A 19566-nucleotide genomic window follows, 5' to 3' on the forward strand; every position below is an offset into this window, starting at 1 on the left:
CGGCGTCGTACTGTAGAGTTTCATTGCCATTGCTTGTGAATCCTTCAGCTCGTTGTGGCCTGCGAAGAAGCGGAGCGTCTCCTCCGAACACCTGCGGAAACCTTCTGCGTAAATCTTCCCAGGTCCGGTGCCAGATGACAATGCGCTCTGACGCGTGGAGTCTTTTATGTAGAGGACAGCCATCTCAAGGATGTCGGCTTTTTCAAGCTTGCTTCTGGGTTGTTGTGTCTTAAGTTCACTGTTGAGCAGTAGCTTCAGCTGTTCAATGCTGCTGTTGATGCGATCCCTGCGTCGTTTCTCCACAGCTGGCTTCTTTATCTGTGAAAATCATGCGCTCAACGTTTAATAACGTATCCGGGCATACAATTAACAACTGATTTTAGGCCGTGAAGAGATGTTCATTGCACACTTACTTTCATTTGATCTTTCAGTGAGGATGTCCTCGATTTGCAGATTTTGAGAGATGCCATCACAGTCTTTTCAAGCACCCCAACAGTTCTGAAGACTATCTTGACATTTCAGTCGATATGCCTTCAGCATTCATATATATAGTCTACAGCAAAAAGACTAGGCTTTATGCCTATGATAGGGTATTATATTCTAACTAACCAATCAGAGGCGTAAACTGCACAATGGCAGTGTTTCAATTAGCCAGCTCCATGGCCTCCAGAACACAAAGCGTGCGTCTCGCGCGAACAGGTGGGGTGCGCATTAAATAAGGGCCGTGAAATAGTTGACTACATGACCCGTGACAGCATTTTAAGACCCTGTCCCATTCAAACAGAAGAATGGACCAGGAACGGCGGGAAACAGAGCTGACAAAGCATGAATGAAGTTTGCTGAACAATTAAGTGGTAGGCTTGTTGCAGCTTAGCAGCTTCCCGCCCAATATGAGAAATGAGAAATCAGGCAATTAGGCCACCAGGTCTACAATGGTCAGAAACGGTCAGGTGCTGTCAAACTCATATAAGTCTCACTTTACATTTTGTTAAGTTATTTGGTCTACATTGAGACAACAAACATGTTTTTTTGTTTGTTTGTTTTCAGCTTGTTTTTTTTAATAAAAAATAGTAGGATAGGCTATGATTAGTCACTTCCTTTTTCACTGACCTGTTCAGTATTTTGGCGCCATTATTTTTAAAACCTTTAGCCTATTGTGTTTGTCCACAATGATCAAGAGGGCAATCCCCTGGGAATGAGGTGCTTTTCTGAGGGCATTGCTAATGTGATGGTGACGACGGCACACTTCTTTTGTTCCGCCATTGAATTGGTGCTGTGGGAAAGTTGCGACAACATAGCCTCCAGGATTAGTCTTTGAAGACGACGCCGGTGAGCTCAAAAGAGCAGCTGTCTCATGTGCGCGGGAAATTTATCCATAAAACTTTCTTAACAGATCCCCCCCTGGAAGTCTTTCTTAGGTCATATGAGTGTCAGTAATTATTGTAAGTAGGCTAGTTATTAAATGTTTAACTATTTAAATCATTTTTTTTAGTAAGATTCAACTGAATGATAGGCACAAATCTAGAATAGGCCTATGGATCTACATGTGGTAGCACAAAAATGATAATAAAAAAAAACACTTTATAAAATTAACCTATCATCAACCGTTTCAAATGTAGAACAACATTTGGTCTATTCAAAGCTCTATCCATAAAACTGTGTCCTGTGATAATAATGTACATGGAGGCAGTCCAAAAAAACGTCCAAAAAATGTCCCGAAGGATTAGCCCTATGCATTTTATTGATCTCTATCCCAAGAACTTAAACCACTTCAGAAGGCTCTCAACAGGTGTGTGGACATTTGTAGCGTACTTCCTAGAGCAGAAATTAATCCCGCCGCAAAAGTAAGGGAGGGAAGAATGAGAGAGAGAAAGCGAGATAGAGAGAGAGAGAAGTTGCTCTAATGTCGTTGTAATAGGCTTTACAAAGTAGGCTACATTTTAAGTTTATGTATACATAAATAGCCTATGTGTGTGTGTGTGTGCGCATGCACGTGCATCCCAACCGAGCCCCTCTTTCTCACACACACACATACAGAGAGGCAGATGCTAAGCGTCATGCTTAGTGTGGGGTGCCCCTGCCAGTCAGTCAGCTTGGGATCTGGGAATATCCTGACCTCTCCTCTCTCTGGAGCCTGCTCGTGCCCTTGATGTGGACGCAGGCTCAATGGCATTCCAGTATCACATGATGGGGCATTCACCAAGCCAAGGGCCCTGAAAAGCCACTCGGAGTGGGAAACTGTGGCATTGTTGAATACCTTCTGCCTCATTTGAACCCCCTTTTTACTGTGTCAACAGTTGGCAGCATGTTGGTGGCCCACTTTGAAAAGAGAGGAAGTCCACATTGGCAGCGGAGATGAAAACCAAATTAACAGCACTTAATGCAGTTTTGAATTAAAGCTACCAGTTCTTCACAGAACTTTTAGCACATAATGTATTAGTCGCTGTCTTATTTTGTGACTGGTTGTATTAATGTGTGTATGTGTGTGTGTTTGTGTGTGTGTGTGAGAGAGAGAGAACGTGTGGATCTGTCAAGCATGATTAGAATGATGTTATCCTCTGCTTCTGACAGGACACTACCTGAGGCCATTCTAAGGTATGGCGGTATAGAGGTGGCGGTGGTGGTGGTGATGGGGGGCTTTTGTGTGGACAAGAAGAGGTCCAGATGGTCCATTGAGGGCCAGGGCATGGTCCATTGAGTGGCGGTGGATCAGTGGCAGCGGGGAGGAGTGCACGCTCAATGGGGCTGAAGTGTGGGAAAGAGGCGCAGGTCTGAGCTCTCACACATTCCACACCGGAGAGGGGCTCCTCTGGCCTTGCTGAGCCACTCTGGCAGCTGGCTTCAGTGTGCCACTGTGTGTGTGTGTGTGTGTGTGTGTGTGTGTGTGTGAGGGGGGACTCATTAGAAGGCCAAGTCTTCTCCCTTTTGAATGAAGAGAATATCCATGCTGGAATGCGATCAGTCCCAAACAATGTGCCCACCCTCGTGTTCCCCCCTTCTCTGTAGTCGGCATGGTTTGTCATTCGTGAGTCACTGGTGAGAAATGTTTAGCTTGAGGGATGAGGCAGCAATGAAACAAAGGCAAGTGGAGTGAAGATTTCCCTCCAAAAATGCCCAAGCATCTGGCTAGCGGGCAGAGCCATTACCATGACAACTTCAACTTGTAACCAAACCATCTTGGGTTCTCATGGTATAAGGTTAAATTGAAACGATAAGTTAGTTAAAGAAAAACTCACTTTAATTGTGTGTGTGTGTGTGTGTGTGTGTGTGTGTGTCTGTGTGTGATGGTGGTGACAGTCATCATAAACACATCATTTTCAGCAGTAGAGTATATTGTTTATGACCCCACTCCCAGCTGACTCATTCTAATTGTAGCATTAAGCACACCTGTTCTGAAAGGCAGGTGAACCCAAATAGGAACAATGGTCTTGAACTTTCCTGAAAAGTTCCCAGCCCTACTGCCTTACAGTAAACAGTGGGCCAGTGGCAGATGTTGAGGCACATGTGTGGTTAATGAGAGGCAAAGGCTGGTGGAGTGGGGTGGGGTGGCGGGGGCTTGAAGAGTAAGCAGCCAGAGCAGGTGATGTGTTTGAGAGCGCCACACACACGCGCGGGAACACACACGCGTCCCACAGTCCAGCGCTGCTGAGGATCTCTGCCACTGCTTCAAAGTGTGTGTGCCTGAACGCCTGGCTGTGTGTGTGTGTGGGAGAGAGAGAGAGAGAGAGAGAGAGAGAGAGAGAAAGAGAGTGTGTGTGTGTGCTTGGGGGTGGGAGGGATTCTATTGACTGAAGGACGTGTGAGCAGGATCCTGCCTGGGTTTCCCACACTATCCATTTATTACCCAGTATTCCCTAGGGGGAAGTGGGGGCCTCCAACAATGGAAGTGTGCCTTCCTCAAGGGGACAGGATAATTGTGTTCAATTGACATGCACAATGTGAGCATTCGTGTGACTGTGTGTGTGTGTGTGTGTGTGTGTGTGTGTGTGTGTGTGTGTGTGTGTGTGTGTGTGTGTGTGTGTGTTTGTGAGTGAATAAAAAAAACCCACTTTATATTGAACAATTTCCACATTAATCTTCTCAAAACTAAATCTTATTATTTTATATCTGTCATTAATAAAAAAATAGCTTGTGTGACAGATATAAAAATAAATCAAAGACAAGCACAATCCACTATTCACCATCAGTTCATTCATACAATGTTTTTATTTCCAATTACAGAATACCCTGTATTTTCTATATGTGCAATACTGCTCTGGGAATCAGCCATTATGCCCACCACCCATGTGCAGACAGTTTATTTGTCAGAGAGGTTTCCCAGGTAATAAAAGTGAGTGTAACGACCTGCTTGTGTTTAGTCTGTGCCATTGCTATCGCAAAAGTCCGGTCCCTCTGCTTTTGGCCGTAAGGCCAGTTAAGCATGAAATAATTGATGCCTGTGCCATTGTTGTGGCCGACTCACCCACTGGCCTGGGAGTGTGGGAAACCTAATCTTGCCCGGGACTCATGCCTTTGTAATGCTAATGAGGTCCTATAAATAGGGGAGAGCGAGCCACCCTCAGCTCACAGACCGCTTGTCTTCCTCTGAGGAGAACACCTCTCTCTCTCGCTCTCTCTTGCTCTTGCGCTCTTGCTGACCACAAGAATGGCTCCCATCATCAACATGGACTTTGCCAGCCCAAAGCTTTCCAACAAGGAAAAACATAAAGTAAGTAATGCTTCTAGTGCTTTGAAATAACTTGATCGTTCCTTTTATTGAATGCGTGTGCTTTGATCCTGTGCCCATGAAACTAATCAAACTTTTTGCTCTTCTTCAACTTTAGCTGAGAAAACCAGTTGTGGAGAAAATGCGCAGAGATCGCATCAACACCAGCATCGAGCAGCTCAAAGCCATGCTGGAGAAGGAGTTCCACAAGCAGGACCCCAACACCAAGCTGGAGAAAGCCGACATCCTGGAGATGACAGTGGCCTTCCTGAAGCAGCAGCTGCAGTCCCGAAGCTCGGCCCCCCAGCAGGCCCACAGCGACGGCTACTCCCAGTGCTGGAGGGAGACGTTGCACTTCCTCTCCATCAACTCCAAGGTGGACACCAGCCTCCTGCGTCTCAGCCAGTCCAGCCCACCTCGTGCTGCCAGAGACTTACCGCTGTCTCCTGTCACTCCGAAACAGAACCAGGTGTCACTGAAGCAGGGCGCTGTCACACAGAAGCCAGTCTGGAGACCCTGGTAGACTCGTTCAACTCATTCAGACTCTCATGTGAACCTGATGGATGTTGTGTACCATCATGGTGTAGGAAACGTATATTTCCAAATGTTTAACATAGCTACTTCTGTTCATGTTGAAATAGAGTAAGAAGTTGTGTGTTGATGTTTCTCTTGAAGAGAAGCTAAATGCTAAATTGTCACTTCATGTTGAAGTATTTATTTTGGAAAATAATGGATTTGCTGTGCATTTATTTTTACTAAAATCTATTATTTTACTAAATTAAATATCCATTAATAGCCTATTGTGGCTGAAACATATAATGTTACATGTGTTTTCATATTGAAGATCATGTTGACAGTTGAATTGTTACTCAGAATTAGCGTCTTGTGTACAGTTCCTTTGAATCTTGATTATATTTGATCATTTTGTGTGGACTATAATGCTGTCCCTCTTTCATTTTATGCCACAATGGTATACGCATTTTAGGCACTGTGTGTCTGAATTTGCTACTTAATAAATACTATAAATCTTATTTTCTCTACCTTCTGTTTTCATTTTTGCAATGAATAAATCCCACTAAAACTTTATAAGAGCTTTTTGAAATTTAACTGAGTGAGGTAGAGGCATTCATGCCTGCAACTTCTCACCTCACATTGGGAGAATCAGAGTAATGACAGCAGTGTCTGATGTAAAATTGAGTTCATAGACATTGACATAGAAATACTTCATGATACGTCATTTCAATAGGCTACTGATCATTTTTTTAAAGCAAAACTTTAAAAATATTCAGCATTTTCACACATTCACACACACACAATCAAACAAACACCTACATGTTTGTTGCACCTGTTTCTGTTTTGTTATTCTATGTATTTCTTATTATTCTATTGACTGGTGTTATTTGTTATTTAATCAAAATACCAGGTGATATAATCAACTAGTTAATAACTTTCACTTTAGAGGTGTACAAAAATGTCATGAATTCATTATCATGGGGATGCCATTGTAGCCAAAATAATCCATAATAGTTTTTCATGGTGTGAAATGCCTCTCAAATACAATACATGAGTAATTCAGGTTTATTCCAAGGTGGAAATGGGTGGGGGTGGATTGCCCAGACAAAGTGCTACCTAAATGGCAGTAAAATGAGTTGTAAACTAGCAGCTTATAGCACACGAGGCCGTTCTTTTCATGTAGTGCTTTTATCAGAGGGCCTGGGTCCCAAGCTCTAACCGCTTTCCCACACTCCTTAGCCAATCACAGAGCAGCTTGTGAGACCTGATAACATCAATGGCTTAGAGTCAGGCAGACCTGTGTGGACGAGCTGGGGGGTGAAGTGGGGAGTGTGTGTGTGTGTGTGTGTGTGTGTGTGTGGGGTGGGGGTGGGGGTGGAGTGTGTCGGCAGGAGGATGGGAGGTAGGGGGTGCCAGTGTACTTAGGGTGTGCCAGCCCCTAATCCTCTACAAGCACACACACACACACACACACACACACACACACACGCACTCACACACACACACTCACACAATCACACACACACACTCTCCGGCACCCACCTCGTTCCTCGCACACCTCCACCCTAGACCACAGGCTTCCAGCGGCAGTAAAAGCATCATCATCGCACAAGCAAGATGTCATCCCACCACACTCCGAAGGCTTAGAAGGTCATGGCTTCAGGCTTGGGAAGAAACAATCCTCACCTACACATGCTGAATGTGTGAGAAAAAGACAAGATCAATAACCTCGCTCAAGTGTAAGAAGGACAGAATAAAAGTCTCTCTTATACTGTATGTACAGTAGATATACTTCAGAAAACTGACAGCAACCAGTGTGGACATGAACAGACTCTTCCAGACCATTGTCGTCATCTCCCTCTTTTTAATCTGTAACTCCTAATTGCATGGACGACTGTTATAGTTAATCAATACGATTTCATATTTGAAAGTACGAGATAAATGATGTTTTAAAAAAAAGGCAACAAGTGGAGTCTTTTTTCCCTGGGGACAGATTAGAGGGGAAGCCCAGAGAAGAGAGGGGTCAGAATTCACACTAGCGTGTCTAATGGATAATTTAGTGCGGCACACTTCCTTTGTGGTGGTGATGAAAGGCGAGCTTGAGTCTGGAGTGTGGGAAATCCTGGGAGAAGCCGGCTCCACACATGTGACAGTCAACACAGGCCTCTCTCCCACAGGCTTCACCAGCTGTTTGATGAAACCGGACCTGACAGCACACTGCAGCGCCTGTTGCACTGTGGGAATGGTGGACAAACACAGGCCCGGCATGTCGACGCTCTCTCTCTGTCTCTCTCTGTCTCTCTCACACTCACTTATGCACTGATGCACACACACATGACCCCCCCCACCCCCATCAACCCACCCACATCCACACACACACACACACACACACACACACACACACACACACACACACACACACACACACACACACACGTCCATGCAGCCCCCCCCCACCCACCCACTCGTACACACACTCTCTCTACACACACACACATATACAGATGCTATCAGGCAGCCTTTTTGTGGTGTAAGCCAGTTAAAAATATTTTTTTGAAGAAGTGACTGCAAAGAGCATTATTGTGTTCTTCTTTTCTGCTATCCCTATCATATCCTATTTCAACTATATAGTTTCGATAATTCTGCGTACAGTGTTTCCTCTATGGTGGGCAATGTAACATAGCCCACTGCTTCAATGGCCATAAAGAACTGAAAAGTAATGTGATTTGGTCAGATTCCTTAACATTTTCTCTTGTGATTGGAGTATAGTATAGAGAACACATTTCCAAGGTGACATTTCAAGTACAAAAATACATTTATTGTAAATTCCAAATAACATATTTTCATTGTACATCACAAATGTCAATGAAGTGACTGAAATCTTGCAAAAGATGCAACAGGCACCTATAATGAATCCTTCACAGAAGGTAACACATTTTAAAAGTTGTTCAAAGTACATTTTCAGATACAGACAAATGAACTCCACAGGAGTCACATGCTAAGGTAAGAGAGGAGCAATAGCACAATCATCATCTTTAAGATGTACAGCAATTGAAAGGTCTCACAGACCTCATCTAGCAGATGTCAGAACAAGTGCTTCTTTTAAGTGCCGACTTAATAGACATTTCACAGCATTCATGTCTATTTCCATTATATCAGGTATGTTGGGTTGTCTTGATCAGATTTACATGAGCTTGAGCGGTTTCTTTACCAGGGCCTCCAGACTGACTTCTGTGTGTCTGTGCCTTGCTTCACTGGTGTTTGGCTGTGTTTGATAGAGAGGACTGGAGATGCTGGAGAGAAACTGTGGATACTGTGGCAGTGGCTGAGACGCAGAGGCGCGGAGTCCACCTTGGAGTTGACAGACAGGCGATGCAACGTTTCCCTCCAGCACTGGGAGTAGCCGTCGCTGTGGGCCTGCTGGGGGGCCGAGCTTCGGGACTGCAGCTGCTGCTTCAGGAAGGCCACTGTCATCTCCAGGATGTCAGCTTTCTCCAGCTTGGTGTTGGGGTCCTGCTTGTGGAACTCCTTCTCCAGCATGGCTTTGAGCTGCTCGATGCTGCTGTTGATGCGATCTCTGCGCATTTTCTCTACAGCTGGTTTTCTCATCTAAAATTAGGAGAGGAACAGTTGATTAGAATCTTATTCCACTAAATGAACAATTTTAAAATCATTTTAAAGTGTATACAATGCAAGCAAACACTGTAAACAATCCACCCAATCTAACTTACACAAGAATATATTTTTACAGATCAATAAAACAATACTTACTCTGTGTTTTTCCTTGTTGGAGAGTTTAGAGTTGGTAAAGTCAGAGCTGATTGTAGGTGCCATTCTAGCAGAGAGAGTGAGCGTGTGTGTTGTCAGAAGGCAACTGGTCTGTCATGAGGCACACTGCCCTATTTATAGGAACTCATTAGCATTACAAAGGCATGAGTCCCGGGCAAGATTAGGTTTCCCACACTCCCAGGCCAGTGGGTGAGGCGGCCACAACAACTCAAATCAAAATTACACACATTCCTCAATAAATCTGTGTGACTGCAAATACGCCCCCAACACACAAACACAGCCCCATTCACTATTTGGCCACAAACTGATGTAGTGTAGTGCTTGTGGGGAAATATATTTCTAGTTGATCACACAATTGAATGCGATTCCCACATTTCTCTTCATGTGAAAAGATGTCACTGGCGATTTTTATGAGGTCATGATGCAGAATTAGAGATGTCTGATGAAAGACATTTCCCAGGCCAACCTGTAATTAAGCTGACAAACACAGGTGTAGGCTATCATGGGCTTGGTGTGGGGGACACAAGAGTTGTTTTATTACCTGGGAACCTCTCTGCTGCTGATAAGCCTCTTGCAGATGGTGAATAGATGAGAGAGAGAGCCCTGTCTTATCAGTACAGACCCTCTGTTGACAAAGCACGTTTACGACTCCTGCTGTTTATTTCAGTATATCTCAATAGGCTCATCCTAAGACTTATCGACAGTGACCGCTGAGTTCTAACTGTCACATCGTGAATTAAACACTGCCATAGAGGCTGTAGCCTATGCATAATAACCATTTAATAATAGCCTATACTTTTGTAACGTGTAGGCCATGAGTTTTTTTAATGCAAATATCAGTAGCCTATATCTGTGCAAAAGACACTGAAATAAAAATAGCCTACACCCTGCTCGGGAATAGTGTAGACTGTGACGTCTGGCATAACACCTCTGCCTTCCTTGTTTAATTTGTTGAAAGCGTGTGGCGAGGTTTCCCATGACTCCCATGACTCATGTCTCACATCTAGCGCCTTTTACGGCACTGAGATCAAAGGTCTGAAGCGTGGCTGAGGAACTTTATCGTCCCGCCATAACGTGTGGCAGCCCGCGCTGTCTGTCGGCCCCAGCAGGTGTTAGGTGTGCTTCCCGGTGGCTCGTGTCATTGTTTTCTCACACCGACAGAGGAAGCAGTCCCACGCGTTTTAGGAGAGCCGGAGAAAATCGTAAAACATATATTGCCACCGTTGGCTGCAATCCAAAGTGCTGGCTGAGACTGTGGGAACATCCAAGGTGTTGAAGACTGTTGAGAAGTATAAATGCCTCGCTCCGACAACACTTGGCATCACAGACACGAGCAACAGCAAGAAAGCGCTTCGACCATGGCATCGTATGAGTGTAACAGAGACTTTCCAGTCGAGATAATTCCCTCTTCCTGCGCCAGACATAGCTTGAAGGTAATTAAACATTTTTGGATATTTACGTCTGTACAAGTTTTTGTGCTACACCCTGACTGTATTAGAAAGCTAAGGAGTTATTGAAATAGAAATAATACTAACGACATACTTTTATTTTATTTCAGTGTCGCAAAATAATTGTGGAGAAAATACGACGAGACCGAATGAACAACAGCATCGAGGAGCTGAGGACATTACTTCAAACAAATCAGTGTCCCGAGCAGCCCAGCGCCAGACTCGAGAAAGCTGACATTTTGGAGATGGCCGTGCAATTCCTGAAGGAACAAGCATCTTCCAAATCAAATGAAAGCTATCACAGTGGTTTCTCGCACTGTCTGCAAGAAACACTCCGTCACCTATCTTTGCACGCACCACTGCAACCTGAGGAGAGGGAGCAGATTAAACGCTTCTACGTTCATCAGCGGACCAGCATGCACACGCGCCTGTCAACGGAGCCGCGTGCCCAGTTCTGCATGCCATCAAAGCGACATTCAACATCAAGAGCGCGGAAATCTTTGTGGAGACCATGGTAAAATGCACCAAGAAAAATGTCTATCCCACTGGACTTTGGGGTCCGACATCAGTTTAAAAAGTTAAACTACATCGTATGAAAATGATTTTCTCAGCGGTTCACATTTAGTCTACATTAGCCTCTGTGTGATGAGCAATAAGGTATTGAGAGAATTCTCTCAATTAAGCGTAATTGCCTTTTGTAAAGGCGTTTTGTGACACCCCCAAGATCAAACTCAACAATGATTGTTTTCGAATCATGTTGTATTGATGACACTTATTAAACATTCCTTGTATTTAATCATGTGTTTGCTGTGTATTTCTATTTCTGAAATTAGGACTCTTTGTAGATTTTTGGGGCAAATGTTATTAGAGGAGGAGTCATATCTGTTTTTGGATATACTATAGAAGTAGTAGCCTAGAAATCTAGACGCACCCTAGCGGCCTATAGAAGTAGCCTAACAGAGCAGAAATAGGATGGTATTGCAGAGTTTCATAGAAGTAAGCCTGAACACAATATAATTACTGAAGAAATCAGTAACTTTATTACAAGGGCTTACTCAATCCACATTTCACTTTTGGCCAAAAAGGGAAGATCTAAGTTTGAAACAAGGTGTGTATGTGTGCGTGTGTGTGTGTGTGTGTGTGTGTGTGTGTGTGTGTGTGTGTGTGTGTGTGTGTGTGTGTGTGTGTGTGTGTGTGACAGAGTGCACATCCCACATTTGAGAAATGTACATAATGACATCCAAATTACATATTTATTAGGAGGATACTCAACTCTACTACCACTAGCTATAGTCACAGAATGCCATAAAGCAAGAGACAGCCACTATGTTTTTTTGTATTATCATTATTATTATGTGTGTTTGTGTGTGTGTGTGTGTGTGTGTGTGTGTGTGTATGAGTGTAAATGTCCTAATGTTCTATTTTTTAAAAAACAATATTATTATTCTCCATAGTCCATGTCAATTGTTGTTATTATTAATATGAATGTCTAATTCTTTGATGTAATTACTGCGTGTAACACTTACAGTCATGCCAATTGAGAATTTAATTGAATTGAGTGAGAGAGAGAGAGAGAGTGAGAGAGAGAGAGAGAGAGGCCTATTTAATATAGCTATGACACCCAAGTGGCAATTTAAGAGACTTCTGACAAAGGAAATTGTGATTGACACAAACATTTATTTGGTGGATAGCATATCTCAATGAGAAATTATGGCCAACAGAACATCATATGAGCTTGGCAAATATTGAGGCAATATGTAACTTGATCACTCTTAACAGAGTATGGTACAAAAACACCCCTTTAACCAGAGGAAAGTTTAGTTTCACATGCAAACCAGTATGATCAAACCAGTAGCCTAATCACGTTGTGATTAAAGAACTTCATACATGTTGTGGGAAACGCAGCATGTTTAGGACGTCAGCTAATATAACTGCCAACCTAAACATGAAAACAGGGTTTCTAGGTGGAAACACAACATGAAACACACAGCATCTTCATAGAAGATGGCATGCATATAAAAAGAAGGAATCCCCCAAAAAAGAGATATATTTATAACTTTGCATTAAGTCTGTATGAGCATTATACCAATGTGGCATGTGCAAATGTAATCTGTTGTAAACAGACAGTAATTGACAATGCTCTTAGCGAGTTTTTCTCAAAAAACAAATCAATGTTTGAAACATTCTTTTAAACAGAAATATTTTTTCAGAAGATGCTATGAACATCATATCATCTGAGACGTGTAATTCATAGAAATATAAAGAAGCTGCTGATGAACAAAAGCTCGTTCAATATAGACCAGTTAGCCAGATCTCTGTCTGGAGGATTCGATGAGAGCCACCAGGGGGAGCTGTTGGGTGCACTCCTCTCCTTTTTTGGAGCAGGCTGCACTGAAGCTGTCTGTTGGCACCGGGTGCTCCCTTGCCTGTAGACATCACAAGTCGGCTGTAGAAATGGATGCCATTGAGGAAGCACTCTTCCATTGGGCTGTATTCAGTCTTCACTAGGAAGGGAAGAAGCTCTTGGGTACACTTGGAGAAACCAAGAGAAACGAAGAGGCCCTCACGGAGTCAAGGTTTCTTGTGGTGAATTGCTGACCAGTCCTTCATCTCCAGGTCTGCTCAAGAACTGAGTGCATCAGGGTTACGGGGTTGAGCCGCTGTAGATCTGTTTGTGCATCTTCAATCACTCGATCTTTCAGCTGTGAAGAAAAAATGACACGGTAAATTAATTTGTTTTTCACATTACAAAACGATATCTTGTCATCACAAAGAAAGAAGCAATGCAATCAAGTGTTCATTTGTAAATTTAAATTACCTCGCAAGGCAAAAGGTGATCCTCTGGGACAGTGGTCCTGGAATTGGTTTTTGGCATCATGGCTTATCTCGTCTGCAGATCTCTCAATTTGGAATGAATCTGATGAACACTGGCTTGATGTCCTCTATTTATACTCCCAGATCTCCATATGAATGTGTGGGTCTTGGGCTGGTTGGAGTTTCTCACAGTCAGCAGCCAATGGCTGAGCTGCGGAGGACAATGAGGAGTGTGGAGCTGCCACATGCTGGATTCTCCCATTGCTGGGGCACAATGGTCAAACCTCAGGGGAACAGGTGCTGGTTGGGGGTGATGGAGAGAGACCCACAGACCCACTGTGTGGATGTGGGAAAGGACTGACCCTGTGAGGAGAGTTAATCCGCTGCCTGATGTTGGGGTCACTGCTGCAGTCTGAGGATTCTCTTGATTTCACCTCAAAGCATGATTTCCCCCCCAAAAATATTGCTTAACGTTTTAGAGCAATTTAACAATTGACATTTTCCTGTTATTTTAGCATACTTTTAACCAGTTGGAGAAGACCATTAATTTACAAAAAAACCTAAACCTTAACAGTCAGACTTTTAGTCTAGTCTAGATCTGCTCTGTGTTTCTGAACAAAAACAATGTATACGATTATATTGGTGTTGTGATAGAAACACATGTTTATCACACATGTTTATTATTATTTCATCATAAACAACTGAAGGGCAGCATCCTCAGGCTGCCATTATTATATTTAGCTACATATATGGAAAAAGTATTTTGTTTGCTATGTTCATCTTAACCGTTCAAAATTAATTAAAAAAAAATATATTTTTAAAAGCCGCCTATGGACAAGTGTTACGAATTAGCACCTGTGCTAAAACACTCAAATCAATGCATCTGGTTTGTCCAATGTTATTGCTATGTCCATACCAAATAAACATTAATAATAATAATAATAATAATAATAATAATAATAATAATTTCAAACCAGATTTAAGCAGAAAGGAAACATATAACTGTTTTTGAAGCAGTCTAGCTCAAGTCTAGTCTAGTTAATTGTCTGAAGTTCTAAAGCGCTGCCTCAAGGAATGCCAAGTGAGTGTGCGTGTGCGCGCGTGTGTGTGTGTGTGTGTGTGTGTGTGTGGAATCTCCATTGGGGCTGTGGATGCTAATGACCAGGAACTGAGACTCTCTTCTCCAGAGCTTTCCCACACTCCCCACCAGTGGAGATTCCCCTTTACAATAGAAGTGTGCCTTCTTATGCTAATTCCCCACAGCAGACGACTCTGAGAAGATCCTCTTAACTTTGAATTAAATTTATATAAAGTTAGTGAGGCAAAAGTATGCAGATAATTCATACAAATATGTATATAAACAGACAAAGTGTTACTTCTTTGTTTTAAATGGTGCTTGAAATTGTAATACATTTAATTTAATAAACAGTTTCGGGTGAATTATTTTCTGAACAGACCATGAAAAGGCTGCTGGAATCAGATTCATGAATTCATGTGTCGAGGTGTAGAGAATGGAAATGAAGACGAGCAAAAAAATGTGAGGTTTGCGTTCACATTTGCAGCCACATTTGCTGTATCACTTTTAACGAGGCCTTGACTGGCACAATACCAACACTGATCCAGTAACCCATTTACCACATATTTACAGAAATGTTTTTAATCGTTCGTTCTTATGTTTTATTATTATTATTATTATTATTATTATTATTATTATTATTATTATCATTATTATTAGAACTTGTGAGAGATTTTTGCGTTGATAAATAACAGCGTTAGGGACAGCTCAGCTGCCTTAAGTATGGATACAGAGCCCATTGACCCTCAGGAGGTCTGTGAGAGAGTCCACCACGCTTTCCCACACTCTCTCCGTTCTCTGCTCTTCAATGGGGAACAATAGAAGTGTGTTTCATTACCCTCCACATTAGTCAAGGAGTTCCATCCCCCCTGCTGCCATGCAGGTATGTGGTTACTGTGTTGTATCTTTTAAGAGCAGTCAAACAGCTGGATTGTTGCTTAAAAGCATCTTGGAAATATTAAAGAAAAAGAAATCAGTTACTTTTGAATCTGCTTTGACTTAATAAAGTTTGCCGTCAACCGTGAAATGAGGCCAGCCTTCTCGCCATTAAAATTCTATCCAGTCACAAATAGCTGTGAGCTGAAAGTGAACTTTTCCCTACAGACCCACGGCAGTCTATCAGGAAAGACACCACCAAGATAATGTAGGATTGAGGGCATATTTTATTGTCAGGTTCTAGCAAAAGAACAACATCACATAGACAAATTCCGTCTGATTCAGACAATTTTACAGATATTATATCGATAATGTATCTCAACTGAGACATAGAATGGGTTATAAAACAAGTCTTTATAAAAGACAACAGCAACCCCATATAAAGGCAGTTGTAAGTTCATTTCACAGAATGAACAAAAAGGATCACACTCTCACACATGGGAGATCACATTGTTTTCTTAAATATTAAGAAAGTGTCACATATTCTCAGATTTGAGATTTTAAAAGGTTGTTCCATCATTGAAGGAACTTTTACATAAAATGTGCTTTAAAGTGAAGCGTAATTGCATCACAATGATACATTGGAATAGTTTGACACAAGTCAGAAAGCATTGCCATGTACAACCATGGGGATTTTCATTGTTATAGATTCTTCTATAATCAATGTGTTCAATATCTAAATATTTAAAAAGCTTTAAAATGTGTTCCATTTCACAGAAAATCTTCACTGAAGACACTTTAGTTTGCAATGGCTAGCAAATTCTTTCTAGAAAGAAAATCAAGTTTCTTTTTTTTTTAAAAATCAGAAAAACATCTGCAATAGCAGGTTAACAATCAACCATCTTTTAAAAGAATAAATGTCCTTAGAGGCTCTTAGCAGACCAATGTGGTCAAACATCTTGGAGAATCTTGGTTTGAAGTTTTCTACCAAGGCCTCCAGGGGGCGCTCTTGGCTGGACTCTTGACTTTGCTCAGTGTGTGCTGATTCAGCACACTAAACTGAGGCAGGGCTTGATCTGGCATGTCCTCATCAGAGGACGGCTTCTGGGTCTGGAAGTGGTTCAGCACAGTTCCATGGGAGTGTGTCTGAGCCTCATCTTTAGACAGGAGGTGAACAACCTCTTGGGCACACCTGGAGAATCCCTGATGAACATCATCAGATGAAGGTAGACTATTATGCTGGAGCTTTCGTCTCAGGAGGCAAACAGTCATCTCCAGGATGTCGGCTTTCTCCAGCTTGGAGTCGGGCTGCTGGTTGAGGAGCTGTGGACCCAGGAGATCCTTGAGCTGCTCGATACAGTTGTTGATGCGATCCCTGCGCATCTTCTCCACAAGTGGCTTTCTTAACTGTGAAGACAAAGATGTCATTAATACATTTATTCTATACTTATTAAAGTATCAGGCTGACAAAGAATGTTGATATGAAGTTCACGAGAGGTAAGGTTCCTGTATTTACCTTGTGGGTTAGGTTCAAGTGTTCCTTTGGGTAATCTGCTGTTGAAGTGATTGTAGGCGCCATTGCTGTAGCTGCAGTAGATCTCTCTGTGTAGAGTGAATCTGATCAGCACTGGCTTCATGTCCTCTATTTATACTCCCAGATCTCCATATGAATGTGTGGGTCTTGGGCTGGTTGGAGTTTCTCACAGTCAGCAGCCAATGGCTGAGCTGCAGAGGACAATGAGGAGTGTGTGGAGCTGCCACATGCTGGATTCTCCCATTGCTGGGGCACAATGGTCAAATCTCAGGGGAACAGGTGCTGGTTGGGGGTGATGGAGAGAGACCCACAGACCCACTGTGTGGATGTGGGAAAGGACTGACCCTGTGAGGAGAGTTAATCCGCTGCCTGATGCTACCATCAATAACACTGACGATGCATGTGGATGTGTGTGAACTATGAATTGATTTTGACAATTATATTTGTTTATTGGTGCATTTTTGGAATTGGAATTGGAATGATTATATGATGTAATGTATGCAATTTTAAGTATATATTATATTATTAATAATATAATAGCAAATATTGTTATTATTATATATAATAATATTGATAATTATTAATAATAAATAACTATTATCCTAACTCAAGTGATAGGTAACCAGACAAGGTAAGACATTAAATGAGTTCTTACATGAGGTCTATCCTCTACAGTCAGGACCCTCATAAAAGCATACCTGTTACATTCGTCAACATCATTTTCTGAGATGGAGGGAAACTCCCCTTTAGACTTTGAGTCTCCAGATGCACCAGATGTCCTCCTCTGCTCTGTTGCGTTTCCCACACTCAGCCCTCTATTCATCACAAAGGCTTCTCTAATCACCCATGTTGAGGAATGACGACTATCAGCTCAGAGAATGACAAACCATCTGGAGGGAAAGAACATGAAACACATAGTTGATATAGCTTTTTGGCTGTTGAATTGTTTTAGGAATAAAGTTAGAGAAATAAACACATTTCATCTTTTCATTTTGCCTTGTTCATTCATGCTTTTGGCTTTGAAACAGAACATTTCAAACTGACTCAACTAAAATGCACATTAATTAAACCCTTGATGTGATGAACTTAATCGTATCTCATAGGCATATCCTGTTGTGTAAAAACATGCAGTATAATACAACTAGAGCAGGGCTGGCTTTATGGAGACTTATACTGTTGACATTTCTCATGCACTTAATGTTATTGCCTTGTTTTATGGTAAATAAAAGGGGCAGCACGTGTCTATTCCCTTGTGGGTGTGTGGAACCTTCAGTGGGACTGTGGATGCTAATGACCAGGAACTGAGACTCTCCTCTCCAGAGCTTTCCCACACTTTAACCATTCTCCACACCCCTCTGTAGACAATACAAGTGTGCTTCCCTAATGCAAATTGATCAGTGGGCAGCCACATCCAACTGTCATTTGCAAAGAACGTTATGTTTGTTAAATACTGGGCCGTCCAGTCCATCGTCTTGATGAATCAATTCCATTAATGCAAATATTAATCTAAACATATTATGTTCATTGTTTTGAACATTTGATCAGATGCATATGTATAAGTTATGGTAAAAGATGCACACCTACACTCCTGTTCTTTCTTAAAAGGAAATGAGTTTATTGATGTAAAGGTACCACCTGCATTTGCAGGCTCGGACACTGGCTGGCTTTTTCTAAGTAATAAATAAATCCTTTAGGCTTTATTTTCTGGTCAATGTAGTCAATTTGTAACCTGACTTTCGCCAGATCCTGTAGTTCGCTGTCTGCTTCACACAAGGAGCTCAGCGAAACGCCTCTGGTGGAGCATGGCGGAACTGCAAAGGTCTGGCGAGAGTCAGGCTAGTCAATTTGGGCAATCTTGCTATATGTGTGACCACCAGGGGGCATTCGTGCTGGATTGAGACTGTGTCTTCATCACATCATCATGGGGGATCGCATGGTAAATCCCAGGTGAATTATGCTGGAGCTGTTATCACAGGAGGCAAATGGTCATCTTGCACGATAGGTGATTTTTTAAATAAAAATACAATGTATGGTTTTGCTAAAACATGTTAAAAACATGATGAAAAATACAGTATAGGCTAGTGCTATGGCACAGTAATCTCATTGCATTATATATACACACAATGCAATATAAATACAATGTTTTTGTTGTGTTTCAGATTCAACAGTACACCACTTTCTGAAATAATTGAGTCACCAAAATTGGAAATTTAGGACGAATAACGACACTATGTATGCAGAATAACAAAATGCTTGGAAAACCTTTCATTCAACTTTTTTCACTGAATTTAAAATGTCATGCCTACTTAATTCTCTTTCACTGTAATTTGTTAATATTGTCATACTGTGTATATTTTTTCTGTTCTTTTACGTTTTGAAAACCCTAATGCTCAGACTATGCATTTGAAGGAGCCCACAGCATAATGCTGAGGTGGAAAAAACTGAACAATCAGTTGCAGAATCCTCAAGTTCAGCCTGTTGCTAATATAGACTACATGCAATATTGGGTAGGTTGCTTTTGAACTACATTTGTCTTACAGTATTTTGCACAACTGGCAACAGCTGCCTTCACCTAAGTTCCACATGCACTTCCACATGTTTAATTTTAATGTGCTCACAGAAGTCTGGCTCTGACCCAAGTGGGGCAGTTGGGTCAATGGGATGGTGACTCTCTTTGCTTTGGAAAAATTGTGGGCCTTTTTGTAAAAAAATGAATGAATAAATATTTAAATTGATATTTTATTATTTTGTTATTATTTTGTTGGAAGGTTGTTGGGTTAGCGCTATATGAATAAATCGGTGTTAACATTGC

The 19566-nt window shown here is 42.0% G+C and overlaps 4 protein-coding genes across 4 annotated transcripts; 2 read left to right on the forward strand and 2 right to left on the reverse strand.

Annotated features, from left to right (window-relative positions):
* Positions 1-4626: 4626 nt before the first annotated feature.
* LOC134092903 (transcription factor HES-5-like) lies at positions 4627-5678 on the forward strand. The gene is made up of 2 exons (XM_062546065.1): positions 4627-4708; positions 4824-5678. Exons 1-2 carry the CDS (start codon positions 4646-4648, stop codon positions 5226-5228), a joined length of 468 nt encoding a protein of 155 aa, XP_062402049.1. The 5' UTR covers positions 4627-4645; the 3' UTR covers positions 5229-5678.
* Positions 5679-8188: 2510 nt separating this feature from the next.
* Positions 8189-9251, reverse strand: LOC134092904 (transcription factor HES-5-like). The gene is made up of 2 exons (XM_062546066.1): positions 8990-9251; positions 8189-8827 (listed from the first exon to the last, which is right to left on the reverse strand). The coding sequence occupies exons 1-2, from the start codon at positions 9050-9052 to the stop codon at positions 8426-8428; spliced, it is 465 nt and encodes a 154-aa protein (XP_062402050.1). The 5' UTR covers positions 9053-9251; the 3' UTR covers positions 8189-8425.
* A 755-nt stretch (positions 9252-10006) lies between these two features.
* Positions 10007-11245, forward strand: LOC134092905 (transcription factor HES-5-like). The gene is made up of 2 exons (XM_062546067.1): positions 10007-10440; positions 10566-11245. Exons 1-2 carry the CDS (start codon positions 10303-10305, stop codon positions 10971-10973), a joined length of 546 nt encoding a protein of 181 aa, XP_062402051.1. The 5' UTR covers positions 10007-10302; the 3' UTR covers positions 10974-11245.
* Positions 11246-15495: 4250 nt separating this feature from the next.
* LOC134092417 (transcription factor HES-5-like) lies at positions 15496-16815 on the reverse strand. Its single transcript, XM_062545267.1, has 2 exons — positions 16737-16815; positions 15496-16627 (listed from the first exon to the last, which is right to left on the reverse strand). The coding sequence occupies exons 1-2, from the start codon at positions 16797-16799 to the stop codon at positions 16205-16207; spliced, it is 486 nt and encodes a 161-aa protein (XP_062401251.1). The 5' UTR covers positions 16800-16815; the 3' UTR covers positions 15496-16204.
* Positions 16816-19566: the final 2751 nt, after the last annotated feature.

The sequence above is a fragment of the Sardina pilchardus genome, chromosome 9 (assembly GCF_963854185.1).
Source record: "Sardina pilchardus chromosome 9, fSarPil1.1, whole genome shotgun sequence".
In the NCBI taxonomy this organism is placed as follows: domain Eukaryota; kingdom Metazoa; phylum Chordata; class Actinopteri; order Clupeiformes; family Clupeidae; genus Sardina; species Sardina pilchardus.

Coding starts and splice junctions, on each gene's coding strand:
- LOC134092903 (XM_062546065.1), top strand. CDS start 4,646: ATGGCTCCCATCATCAACATGGACTTTGCCAGCCCAAAGCTTTCCAAC. Junction 4,709..4,823: donor CCAACAAGGAAAAACATAAA/GTAAGTAATGCT, acceptor CTTCAACTTTAG/CTGAGAAAACCAGTTGTGGA.
- LOC134092904 (XM_062546066.1), bottom strand. CDS start 9,052: ATGGCACCTACAATCAGCTCTGACTTTACCAACTCTAAACTCTCCAAC. Junction 8,828..8,989: donor CCAACAAGGAAAAACACAGA/GTAAGTATTGTT, acceptor TCCTAATTTTAG/ATGAGAAAACCAGCTGTAGA.
- LOC134092905 (XM_062546067.1), top strand. CDS start 10,303: ATGCCTCGCTCCGACAACACTTGGCATCACAGACACGAGCAACAGCAA. Junction 10,441..10,565: donor GCGCCAGACATAGCTTGAAG/GTAATTAAACAT, acceptor ATTTTATTTCAG/TGTCGCAAAATAATTGTGGA.
- LOC134092417 (XM_062545267.1), bottom strand. CDS start 16,799: ATGGCGCCTACAATCACTTCAACAGCAGATTACCCAAAGGAACACTTG. Junction 16,628..16,736: donor ACTTGAACCTAACCCACAAG/GTAAATACAGGA, acceptor TTGTCTTCACAG/TTAAGAAAGCCACTTGTGGA.